The sequence below is a fragment of the Spinacia oleracea genome, chromosome 2 (assembly GCF_020520425.1).
Source record: "Spinacia oleracea cultivar Varoflay chromosome 2, BTI_SOV_V1, whole genome shotgun sequence".
Taxonomy (NCBI): Eukaryota; Viridiplantae; Streptophyta; class Magnoliopsida; order Caryophyllales; family Amaranthaceae; genus Spinacia; species Spinacia oleracea.
The window spans coordinates 102,435,080-102,447,555 of NC_079488.1; the positions used below are offsets into that span (position 1 = coordinate 102,435,080).

Consider the following 12,476-nt stretch of genomic DNA (forward strand, 5'->3'; position numbering starts at 1 on the left):
AAATAAAAGGACATGAACTTCACGAACCGGTTGAAACGACCTTGTGGGCAAGGGGAAGTGCTCACGAACAAACTCGGCACCCCCGAGAACGAGTACATGGAGTCTCCTCATTGACCCAAAGAGATTCACCTTAGTGAACATGATATGAACCCCCAAAATTTCCATTTGGGGAGCAGACTCATATATGGATTTTTGAATGTAATGAGAGAACATCTCACCACAAACCTAATCTGGACAACCGAACTTCGTGAATACAAGATTGTCCTTCCAAAAGTACCCCTACAACCCTCTTCCTCCCTCTTAAGACCCGACGTACTACCGTCCAAGGAAGTATAAATACCAGGGACAAGTCCACTACCTAGCTTGATTGACTTTTTAATGATAACCAACTGGGAAAAAATTAAACCCAAAACCTCTACAATCCTCAACATTGGACATCCCACCATAGAAAAACCAACCTTGTAAAAGCGATAAACCAACAATTCCAGACTTAACACTTCCAACAACCAAACACAAACTAACAAAAACAATCACATTAAAGCTAACTAAATTAAACATCACTAAACAACTAGACCAACAAGACAGGGAGAGTGTAGGAATCAAGCCACAATAACTACCTAATTAAACACGTACCAAAGATGTTACTAAAACAAGGAATTTAAATAGCCTTAATCTAAATCCAAACCTAACCTTTACCTTTACCGGCAAGATCGGGATTTTTCCGACACTACAAGACGGCGGCGGCTAGGAAAACCTTTAGAAAATAGATCATTAATTCCCAAAACACACAGAATACAACCTAAATCTAGATATTCTATCCCAAAATTGAAACTCTACCCCCTAAAACTTAACCTTTACCTGCGAAAAACACCGGCGACACTTACCTTTACCGGTGACTAACGCGGCGGCGATTAGGAAGTAGTCGAAATAGATTAGGTTGAATTTCTGGTCCAATAACCTCCGATACGAACGAACCAACAACACCCATAACTTTATCTTTACCGACGAGATTATCGACGGCGCTCGGGAAAGATTTGGAAAAGGTCGGTCAAGACTAGAACCCAGATATGAAAATCCTCTCTCCTGCGAGCACGGCGAAGCTAAGTTATCCACCAGCACCTATTCCAGGAAGAAGATATGAGCACTAAAAAGAATTTGAAGCTCACTTTGGTGAAGAAGCTTGATTCCCTCTTTTTCTTTTCCTACGGAAGGACAAAAATACCAAACAAACTAATTTCGGCTCACCAGCGGCCTTAATTAAGCAGTTAAAGCTCAGGTCTTGCACCAGCGAGCCGCCGGCGGCGGGTTAGGGTTTGAAGGGGTGGAGGTTTCTTTTTGGAGAGCAAAGCTTAGGGCCGACATAATTGAGGTTTGTTCATTCAATTGAATTTGTTGTTGAAGCAGAAAAATCAAAGATTTTTTGCGAATTTTTTTTATTACTTTCTCTCTCTAAAAACCATTTTAGAATACCTAGTTCGCACTTTCTTTCTCCTCTTCACAGTTTGAACTCAAAAACATAAAATCCAAAATAATATATATATACTCGCAAGAAGAACGAATAAAAAAAACCGCGAAAAACAGAGCTGGAAAGAACAGAGCCTTTAACGTTCGTTTGTTCAAGGAAATTGTTCTTTTGTTCCAAAAATTTGTTTTTTTTTTCTCGTGATTTAATGACACATGCGCGTTTTGTGTATTTTTTTTATGTCGTTTTGTTCCCGGTGCACGATGTTCATCGTACGCACGCCTACACCATCCTATTTGCGCCGGTAAGAAGTCTAAGAACCCAGACCGCTTTAAAAATAGATGGCATCGACTTGACTTTTTTATATATGGTTTGGTCATTGTTTTTAACAATGCCCTATTCGTTTAACAGCTCTACAGATAATACATATATTAACCTTCTTACGAGCATCAAAGAACGTAAAAAAAAAAAAAAAAAAAAAAAAAAAATACTTGGTATATTACAAGCAGTAGGAAAGATATATGGAAGATCCACGTACGTAACATTGAGAGAACTAAACAGGACTACTTAAGCCACATACATTATACACTTAAGCCACATATATGAACTCTTACATGATGAACTTATACAAATACTTAAGCCACATACATTATCATTAATTCCACATTCAAAACTATATATTAAACGATAATTAAGCATATATATAACATATTATAAAATCAGCTGCTATATATATTTTTATTAAACTATAACCAGCTGATTAATAATAACTATGCATTAGGAAGACGCCTAATTCTGGTCTCCGGTAATCCAATAAAAAGATCTGTCTCGACGTCCGAAATCTGGCTTATTGTATCTTCAGATGGTGATGCATCCTCTGCTAATATCATCTGCATATTTGACTCCTTTGGCACCGTTTCGTACTGTCGATTTACCATAATAATACACTATAATTAATCAATAACCCAGTTACCAAGTGAGCTCAAGATCGGAAAATGTTGCCATTAATATGAAACGGACGGAAGGATAGTGATAGAGTTACCTTTTCAGTAAGCCTTGCATTTTCAGCAGCAAGTCGCTTCTCCTGGATTTCATTGCATTAAAAACATCATTAATTAACAAATAATCCTTCATTAGTTAATAAAATCTCATTTAATTTACATTATTACAAAAGCTACTCGATCTCAACTGAGGTAAGTGAGGTACCTTGTCTCTCAACTGCTTTATTTGTTCACTGAAAACTTGATTCTGAAACAAGTTCAACAAACTAATTAAGAAACAAGCAGAAACACAAACAGGCGAGTAATTAGTTTGCCAAGTATAAAACTAAATTGTAGTTTCACGGTGCATACATGCTCTGTTACCTAGACTCTTCATTTTCCCTCAAATACCTGTCGTCAGATCTTCAATTCGACATTCGGACATACATATGGACACTTGGACCAAAATCATGCAATTTTTTCACAAAATAGTCGTGTCGAACACTTAAACACATATCCGTGTCCCATATAAGTATACGAGTCTGGGTAAATAGCATGCATATAGTAACTAGGAACTTGTATATACGTTCTAAAAAGTATCTCTACTTTGAGATGCAGAAATTGACAAGAACCTTCCCTCAAAAACAAAAAGTAAAATAAAAAAAGAACCTTTTTTGATCTGATTTTGTGAAAACTTCTTTCCAACTGGCTCTCCAGTTGCTGCAGCTCCTCTAAACTGCATGACCCTAAATTCTCTCCCAAAAGCCTCCTAATAAAACAGTACCACAAATCACAATACAATAACTATACAGACTCTATGGATGGAGTTTGAGTCGTTGAATAATGCAAGATTTGTGTACCGTTTTGCAGCTTCAACCGCCTCTATCTTCTTCACCAAAATCGCAGTTTCTTCCTTTAAGTCCTGCATTTTTATAAGAAAAAAAACAGACTTAGCACCAGTTGTCTAATGTTTGTTAATTAATCTAACAAATTAAAGTTTCAGATTAATTAGTCCATAATAGAATGAGGAAGAGGAAGAGGCATAAACCTGCATATTATCTTCAACAGATGCTTCTTTAGCAGGTTGGACCTCTCTTACGTGCCTTTGGTATCTTCCAATTGTTTCCTGCGTGCTAAGGTTTCAATCTGGTATACTTAGTTACCAGCTATTAACATAATTACCGTATTACATTATACTCACAACGTTTGAACTTTTTACATTACTCACATATTCTACTTTGACTATTACTGATAATTTATATGTAAGATAAAAATATAAGAGGAACCATAACGTTTGGAGTAGTTATGTGAAATCTTGTTACATAAGTCTCAACGTGTATTTTCAAAATATCAATTTTTAAAGATATTAATGATCAAAGTTATACATTGGCGTGCGTGAAAGTGAACAACGTTGCGAGTATAAACGAATGCCCAAAGAATAATAATTACTTAGGGTTCCTCCTAAAGAACATAGACAATTATAAAGACATTAAAACTTGCTCATTTCATAATTAACAAACAACACATCATTCAAATATGCTCATTACTCCATCACTACGACGCTACATTAAATATATATATATATATATATATATATATATATATATATATATATATATATATATACACACGTGCGTGATCACTAGCTAGCTACTATTTCCGGATGGAGAAAGTAGGACATTGTCGTTTCAAAATGGGACCCATGGAGAAACCGAGTGAGGGAAGGAGGATCCAGGATTATGGAGGGTTAGGGTTACAAGTTAGCTAGGCCTCACGTACTGTTAAGAACAAATTATATGTACAACAAGGTTTTGTTACAATATGCAACTTCATTTCAACAGCATCATATACAAGAACTTCAAGTCTTAATTTGTTCAAATGATCTGATCTAGCTAGCCAGTAGCCACAAACTGTGATTGAGAGAAATGCTATTACATAAAGCATTTGTACATGCGATGCGTGCCTACATTTTCAAACTCCAGGTCCTATTTTACAAGCAATGTTCCAACACGTTTAAATGTACTTACTCTGTATGAGCACTATTGAAATATATATATATATTGTTTTTTTTTTGGTGTTAGCACCCGGTTCACCCTTAGGGCTAATCCGGATTCGGAGCGAGTTCTGGGTGGATAGGTTTCATTCCCCTCCCAATTGTTGTTGCGGGGGATCGAACACGGGTTCTCCCTACCAAGTTCAGCCCCAATCACCACTGAACCAACAAACAATTGGTTATATATATTGTAGGTAGACAACAAATTGCTGGAGGATCATATATTGGATAGAGATGAAATTAGTAGGGCCCTAATTAATTAAAGATGGCCCTTAAAGATGAGATAACCACCTCATATAAACGTGCATCACGATTCTAGCTTGGTTGTAAACTTGTAATTATCAAAGTGGTGTCTTTTCATTCCCACTGATTGAGTGAAGGTTCTTTCCAAAACAAAATCATGCAAAGTGGAACTTAAGTGTGTGCATTCCTGGCCATGAGAATGTGTGTTTTGCTAAGACGGCTAATAAGGTCAATGACAGCTTTGTCTTTGTGTTAACTGGTTCGACTAGCTGGTTGTATTATCTTGTTTGAATAGCTCATTGTATTATCTTGTTTGAATAGTTGGTTATATTGGTCTTGTTTGGTTAGGAACTGTTAGCTGATAGCTGGTCTGACTAGCTGTTAGCGGTTAGCTGTTTGACTAGCTGGTTGAATTAGCTTATTGTGTAAAACTGTTTGGTAAATTAGTTGATAGATGTTAGATGTTTAATATGTAAAATGACCATTAAGGACATTGACATATTTTGTTTCTTGTTAGTATTAGACAAATAGTTTATTGTGTTAATTGTTTTCTTTTTAATTTTTTAATAAACATTGACTAAATAAAAGAAATTTTTTTTGAAAAAAAAGAAATTATTCTTAATTTAGAAAATTTAATAAATATATTATTTGCAAATAGAGAAATATAACTAATGATATTTCAAGCATGATTGCAATAGCTTTCAATTGCTTCAAAGTACTAATATAAAATTTATTACAACAAAAAACAAGTATAATAAGGTGAAATGAAAAAGGTAGTGTGAGTAATGTTTTAGGAGAAAAATAATGTAGAGTATCAAGGTTGATAGTGGTAAAATAATAGGCAATAGTATGACAAATAGTCATTTTCATCCACTCCCTAAAACCTCTAATTGCAAAAGGCTCCTATACTGAACTTTTTCAAAATTACATTTTCCACCCCAAATCTCTCTTTCAAACCTCTTCTAATCAAACACTCCTAATTAGTTTTTTCTAAAGGTCAAGCCTCTAATTCACTCCAAGAAGCTCTTTTTCTCTCATACAGTCATACCTCTCCTAACCAAATATCTTGTTTGACTAGCAAACTGTATTAGTTGTTAGTGTAAATGTGTGTGGTAAATAATTGTTAACCACTTTAGTGTATAAATAACAAATAAGATAAAATCACTACAATAATTTGTATCTTTAACGACAACCTAATTACGACGGGTTAAAAATCCCGTCGTAAAAGCCTTTTGCGACGGGGCTAACAACCAAACAATGACGGGAATAACCGTCGCAAATGTCTTTTACGACGGGTTTACGACGGATTTACGGCGGGATTTCTATTAACGACGGCCCCCTTTTAAGATGGGTTCGCGACAGGAAATCCCGTCGTTAATCAACGATTATTGACCTTTCGCGACGGGATTTCCCGTCGTTAATAGTAAAATTCTTGTAGTGAATCTAAGATAGTCTTTTTTACTAAAAAAACACCTCAAATATCTTTTTGAAAATGGCCAATAAGTTAATTTGCATCAAAAAAACTGGTTTTACTCCAATAAACTTCCAACCAAATAGGGTTGTTAAAGTTAAATTGTCGAGTTATTATTACAGCAGAGGGGAAGTACTATTTTGATTTAAATAAAAGTTAAACACAAATTCTTATTTACAAGGGGTGTACAATAAATATTGTACATCGGAGTAAAAGTTAACTCAAAATGCTTAAAAGTTAAACTTATATATGTAAAAATTATCTATTTTTTAGTGATAAATTTTTTAATTTTAGTAAAACTTATTTATTCAAAATGACTAATAATGTATAAAATTAATCATTTAACCCTTTAAAATGTTTATCTATCAACTTTTTTATTAATCAAAACTAGGTTAAAGTTATAAAACATTGGGTAAAAGTTATCTTGATATACAATAAATTTATTGTACACCTTGTGCGCACAAGACCTTTTGAAAATTAAATGTGTATTCCTGTGCCGGTCGGGAAGATATAAGACCGGTATGATCAAGTTTGAAATTTAAAGTTTAATTTGTTATTTTCCACCTTAAAAAGAAATTAAAGTTCCTAACAAGAACCACAAATTCTAATTTTTGTTGGGTAATCCTTGTGAAAATAATAAAATTTACAACCTACATATAATTGACACGTTTATTTAAGAAGCAAAAACTCAACCATGCAATTGATTAGGAGTAAACTATACTGGAGGTCCCTAAACTTAGGCAAAAGGAGCAGTTAAGTCCCTCAAGTTTCAAAAGGAGCATTTTAGTCCCTCAAAATGGATGGAATCAGCTACTTTTGTTAACACCGTTTCATTTTCCGTTAAGTTCAATAAAATAATAATAAAACCGCTTTAAAGAAAAGGAAAATTAATTTACACGTGTATAAATAAATGAAAACAACTGATTTTAATTATGACTTAGCTTTTTCAACTTACTTAGCTTTTTCATATGGTTTTTTCTCCATTTACACGTTTCACCCTTTATATTCCCTTTTCTAGGTTTTTCCACAACTCTTCCTAATCAAATCGAATTTAGTGAGTAACCCAAGCAAATTTACTCTAAATTTTCAGCAATTATCGCCATAAACTTCAGCTAATTGTTGTTCTTCCACAACTCTAAAGTTTCAAATTCTCTTCTCCCAGATGTCTGCTACTACCACTAGTTCTTCTTCTACCTTTTTCTCTCTCTTTCTCTCTCCTCTTTTATTATGGGATATTGTTGAAAGTGATCTTTGAAGGTGCACGATTATTGTGATCTCAAGCTCAAGTTGATAGATGATTGATGGTGATCATGATGAGGATCAACGATGATGCAGAGTAGCAGTGAAGAAACCAATCAACCATGGGATTTTTCCCTACTTGCAGCCACGAAATACCGAAGAAGAAGAGGAGTAAACTAAGATGGTTCGAGACTTTGAGTAAGAATTAAGAGGCGGAGGAAATTAAACCCCCTTTCAGGAAATCAGCCAAGAGGTGTCCAGAGCTTGGCTAAGCCCACTCAGAGGCTCCGATTGAAAATTCGGAGTCGGGCCCTGTTGTTAAGGAACATCCAGCAAGGTGCTTTGTTTTTGTGGTTGTGAGTATTGGTTCTCGATCGATCGATCGACTTGCTGATTAAACATGAGATTGAAGATGATGACGATGCATGGAGTTTATGGGTTTGAGCTCGGATGAATTTTACCGGAAATGTAAGTTACTTGGGTGTGCACACAAGGTGTTTGATAAATTGTCTCTGAGAAATGTTGTTGATTAACCTATGCTTGTTGGGTGTGTTAATTTGGGGGATTTGATTAGTAGGAAGCGTTGATCCTTTATTTTATTTTATTAAGTGTTGAATAATTTGGGTACAAATGGCTTTGTTAAATACTTTGAACTGTTAGTTTTTTGTAAAAAGCTAACTTAAAAGGGTTTCCCTTTATTTAATTATTGTTAATATGTAAAAGTAACTGTTATTTTGTCATTTTCTGCCTTTTATATTAATTTGCCTTTATTTTTAATTCATTTAACAGACGTTAGTAACAGAAGTCAAAAAGCAGCGGTTTCCATCCATTTTGAGGGACCTAAATGCTCCTTTTGAAACTTGAGGGACCTAACTGCTCCTTTTGGCAAAGTTTAGGGACCTCCAAACCTATTTACTCCAATTGATTAGCTATTGTGGTATCTTTCTCAATAAAAAACATGCTTCACAAAATTAAAACTTTGAGATAAAAACATTACCCATTGGATCTCCGTAAAAAACAACTCTACTAAAAACAACTAAAAATGTACTCTTGCCAAATGTGGGTCGATCTGTCTGGGAGCGTGGAAACACTTATAGCACCAATTTTGTACTACCTATTCATGTATGCACTTCCTCCGTTTCAAAATAGTGGCAACATTTTATTTTTGTATTATTCATATAATCTACTTTGTTTAATTTTTATGATCTATACTTTAAGGAAAAACATATTCATGTGGGATTTTGTTAAATTCGTCTTAATGTATATTTTGCGAAAATTAATTTTTTTTTCTAATATTTACTTATCGGTAATTAAATATATTTCCTCCGTTCCGGATTTATCGCACCATATACTTTTTGGGCAGATTTTTTGTAGTGGAAAATGAGGGGTGAAATTACTTCACTACTCATATGATTAGTTGTTTAAATCAAAATTAGAAAGTACAATGCAAGTGGATGGGGCAAAGTAGTCAATTTACAAGGAAAAAGTATCTAAAAAAGGAAATGGTGCAATATTTGTGAAATTTCCTAAAGAAGTATATGGTGCGATAAATCCGGAACGGATGAAGTATTAATGTTCAAGATATGCATTAGCAAGCGTGAAAAGCAAAGTGTTGCAACTAAAAAGAATCGGATGAAGTATTTCGTATAAAAATTGAGTCACGTGGTAGGTTACAGGTTTAAATATCTAAATAATTTATATTAATTTATCCTTTTGTGTCACTCGCAAACAAAAAAAAAAACAAAAAAAATGTCTCTATTTTATAAACATAAGTACGAGTTTATTACTACTTTCCCCATCACTTTAACTTATTCTTATTCGCTGTATAATCTTGATATTGTTCACAATTGATACGGAGTACCGTTTACTTCGTATATCTCTATGTTATTTTATACACCGAGTAGTACTAAGAAAATACTCCATCCGTCCCGGAATACTTGACCTGTTTTCCTTATCGGGCCGTCCCTTAATACTTGACCTGTTTCTAAAAATGGAAATATTCTAACAATATTATATTATTTCTCACTCCACCCCTATTAACCCACCTACTCCCTACTTCATACAAAAAGTAATTAAAAATTCAACCCCTACTCTCCCCCAACCCCACCTCTTAACCCACCACCCATTAACTACATTAAAATAATACCCCACTATCAACTACTACCTATTAAATTAAACAAGTCAATTCAAGTCCCTTAAACTCTGTGACGGTCAAACCGGGTCGAGTATTACGGGACGGAGGGAGTAATGGTTTCCTCCACTCCATTTAGGAGAACTAAAAATAGTTCTCCGTACATGAGAGTATGAGACATTGATTCCAACAACACGTATGGTCCTTTGTCAGTTGAGAAATGACCTATCCATTTTCTGAATTAGTACCAATTAACCTCGGGTTCTGTAATTAATTACTCATCTAATGTGAGTATTAACTTGAATTTTTCAGACAGAATATAAGTACTGTATGGTATTATTTTTAAGCTAAACATACAATGTACACTGACTACAACTTTTCAGACAGAATATTGTTCTAATCAAATCATATGATCAGCCAAAACACACGATATTTTTCTCATGTACTCATGCCCTCAGTCTTTACCGCTAGGTCAATACCTTATTGGCCTATACATATTGAGTTGATCGGATAGAAACATTTCTAGCTCCAAGGAAAATGTATAATGCATGTAATGTTTCTTAAACTAAATCAATTGTATTCCTTTGTCATTTCGATGGAAAGTTTAATTTTGGACATTAAAATTAGGCTTATAGGCTCGAAAATATTGCCAATTATTCCTTCATAATCATCCAAAATTCTCTTATTATTATTAGTATTGTAGAGTATTATTATTATATGATCAATCGACCACTTGTTTTACAGAGCACTTAACTGTCACCTACAGTAGTCTACTAGTCTGTAGTAGCCATAAATTGTCCCTTATATTAGTGAGTTGTCCATAAATTGTCCCGTTTGCTATGATGTGGGTACTAGTTTGATAAGGTGAGTGTATAAGAGGCCATACCATAAATTATTATGGTATGTAGACTAAAGTCTGGTTGTGTGAAGGTCTATTGGACATGTTGTGACTTGTGAGTACTACGGAGTTCATACATTTGGATGTAGTGAAATACAAAGGTAAAAACTTGCTTTAAAAGGAATGTGACTTTTTATAACAAAATGGAAATGGAAATTCATGTAAATTTTCCATCAAATTAAATGATCAAATCTAGTAATGAAATTGGCCATCATGATGAGTCAAAAAAAGAAAAATACACTGAGCCTAAAGCTCATTAAAAGCCGTTTGACTTACCCTTTTTGAATTACTACTTCAGTACTTACAATTTTAGTAAATTTGACTTTTTGGTCAAATTCAAAAAAAAAAAATTAGAGGAAGAAAGAAGGAGAAATTAATGAGGATGAAATGGTAAACGAGAAACAAAATGTAGAAGCCCCATTAATTATCATCACTCCGGTGAAATATTTGATGCAAAGATTAAATCAAATAGGGAGAGTAAACTTTATGCAAAATTTTAATTACCTTCGCTAATTGGAAACAAATGTTGTTTATTCATTGGCTATAGTGAAGAAAGAATTAGCATAATCCCCACCATTGATTATTATTAATTAATTAAGAATTAAATCTCCAATTTACTTTTTGAGCTTAGACTCATTTAATTTTGTCATAAAATTTCTCTATGATTGAATTGATGAGGGATTATTAAACATATTTAATTACATGAAAAATCATAAGCAAAATTTCCAGAAAAGATGAACATAGATTGAAAACCCTAATTAAAGTGCAACAATAGAAACCCTAGTATACAATTTTGTTTGACAAAACTAAAATAAAAATTGATATTGAAGAGTGAACTTCATTCTCAAAATTCATACTTTTAAACTACCACCCCTAAAAGATCCACCCTTTTATTTTATGAGTTTGGGAAGTCAAGATGTATGGAACCTTATGCGCGTTATCCTTAATCTGGTAGGTTTATTTCCGAATCAAACGATCTAAATTTCACACATGATAATAATAATAATAATAATAATAATAATAATAATAATAATAATAATAATAATAATAATAATAATAATAATAATAATATTAACAAACAAAATGAGAATTGAGAAATAGAGAAAAAAGAGAATAAATACATACCTACAGCTTGCAAATTCATAGAGCTTTCCTCTAGGAGAAAAAATAACGAGAGCAACTTCAGCATCACAAAGAACTGAGAGTTCAAATGCCTTCTTCAACAACCCGTTTCGACGCTTTGAAAACGTCACTTGCCGGCTCGTCGCATTCTCTATTCTCTTCATCTGTGTTTTCCCTCTCACCATTTTTCTCCTCTAATCTAGCTCCTTGAACCGCTACCAGAAAACAAAATCAATCAATTTGATTTAATAACATAACATAATCTACTCCAAGAACAACAACAAATAATAATAACCAACAGTTGACTTACCAAAATTTATAGTGCTTTAATATGCAAAAAAGAGAGAAAAAAAACCAGAAAAGATGGATCTCTTGGAGCTAAACCCAGATGAAATAACCCAAAGAAAATGAAAAATGAGAACTTTTTTGAGAAAGAAATTAAATTATAACAACACCCTATAAAATAAAATTCTTTTTTTTTAAATTGTGAGATATTTAATTTTTATGGATATAAATTAGTGAGGGAAGGTGGGTGTGATTGATTTATTCTTTTAAATGTGAGTCTGGGTTGCCTTTTTTAGTAGTAACCATCGATTGGGGTTACTAAGTTTCTCTCTCTAGACCCACCTTTCCTTATTCATCTAATTTTCTCTCTCTAGAAAATTGCCCTTTTTACTAACTTGAATTTTATTTTTTGGGTAAATCCAAAACCCCCATTTATGTAAATGAAAAGGAAAGTTTTTGTTTTGCCAAGGAAAAAATTACTGTTGTAAGTTTTTTTTTTTTTTTTAAAAATCTACTGTAGTAAGTACTCCACTATTTTAAAAAAATTTACCATTAATATATTTTAGAAAGCTCAAAAGTGGTAAAAAATACC

General features: G+C 33.4%; 1 protein-coding gene across 3 annotated transcripts; it reads right to left on the reverse strand.

Moving 5' to 3' along the window:
- Nucleotides 1-1,939: 1,939 nt before the first annotated feature.
- LOC110795775 (MADS-box protein SOC1) lies at nucleotides 1,940-12,225 on the reverse strand. Of its 3 annotated transcripts, none has more exons than XM_022000792.2 (8): nucleotides 11,910-12,225; nucleotides 11,603-11,805; nucleotides 3,491-3,575; nucleotides 3,303-3,364; nucleotides 3,112-3,211; nucleotides 2,669-2,710; nucleotides 2,505-2,546; nucleotides 1,940-2,409 (listed from the first exon to the last, which is right to left on the reverse strand). In XM_022000792.2, exons 2-8 carry the CDS (start codon nucleotides 11,782-11,784, stop codon nucleotides 2,233-2,235), a joined length of 690 nt encoding a protein of 229 aa, XP_021856484.1. In that variant the 5' UTR covers nucleotides 11,785-11,805; nucleotides 11,910-12,225; the 3' UTR covers nucleotides 1,940-2,232. The 3 variants fall into 3 exon arrangements, with proteins under 3 accessions (XP_021856484.1, XP_021856483.1, XP_021856485.1); XM_022000791.2 differs by having other exon boundaries at nucleotides 11,603-11,814; nucleotides 11,910-12,221; XM_022000793.2 differs by having other exon boundaries at nucleotides 1,940-2,385; nucleotides 11,603-11,814; nucleotides 11,910-12,211.
- Nucleotides 12,226-12,476: the final 251 nt, after the last annotated feature.

What these genes read in the sequence shown, in the direction of transcription:
- LOC110795775 (XM_022000792.2), bottom strand. Translation starts at nt 11,784, where the DNA reads ATGGTGAGAGGGAAAACACAGATGAAGAGAATAGAGAATGCGACGAGC. An exon ending in CTGTTGAAGATAATATGCAG is followed by an intron (nt 3,365 to 3,490) that starts GTTTATGCCTCT and finishes ATAAAAATGCAG; the next exon opens with GACTTAAAGGAAGAAACTGC. An exon ending in ACAAAATCAGATCAAAAAAG is followed by an intron (nt 2,711 to 3,111) that starts GTTCTTTTTTTA and finishes AACTTGTTTCAG; the next exon opens with AATCAAGTTTTCAGTGAACA.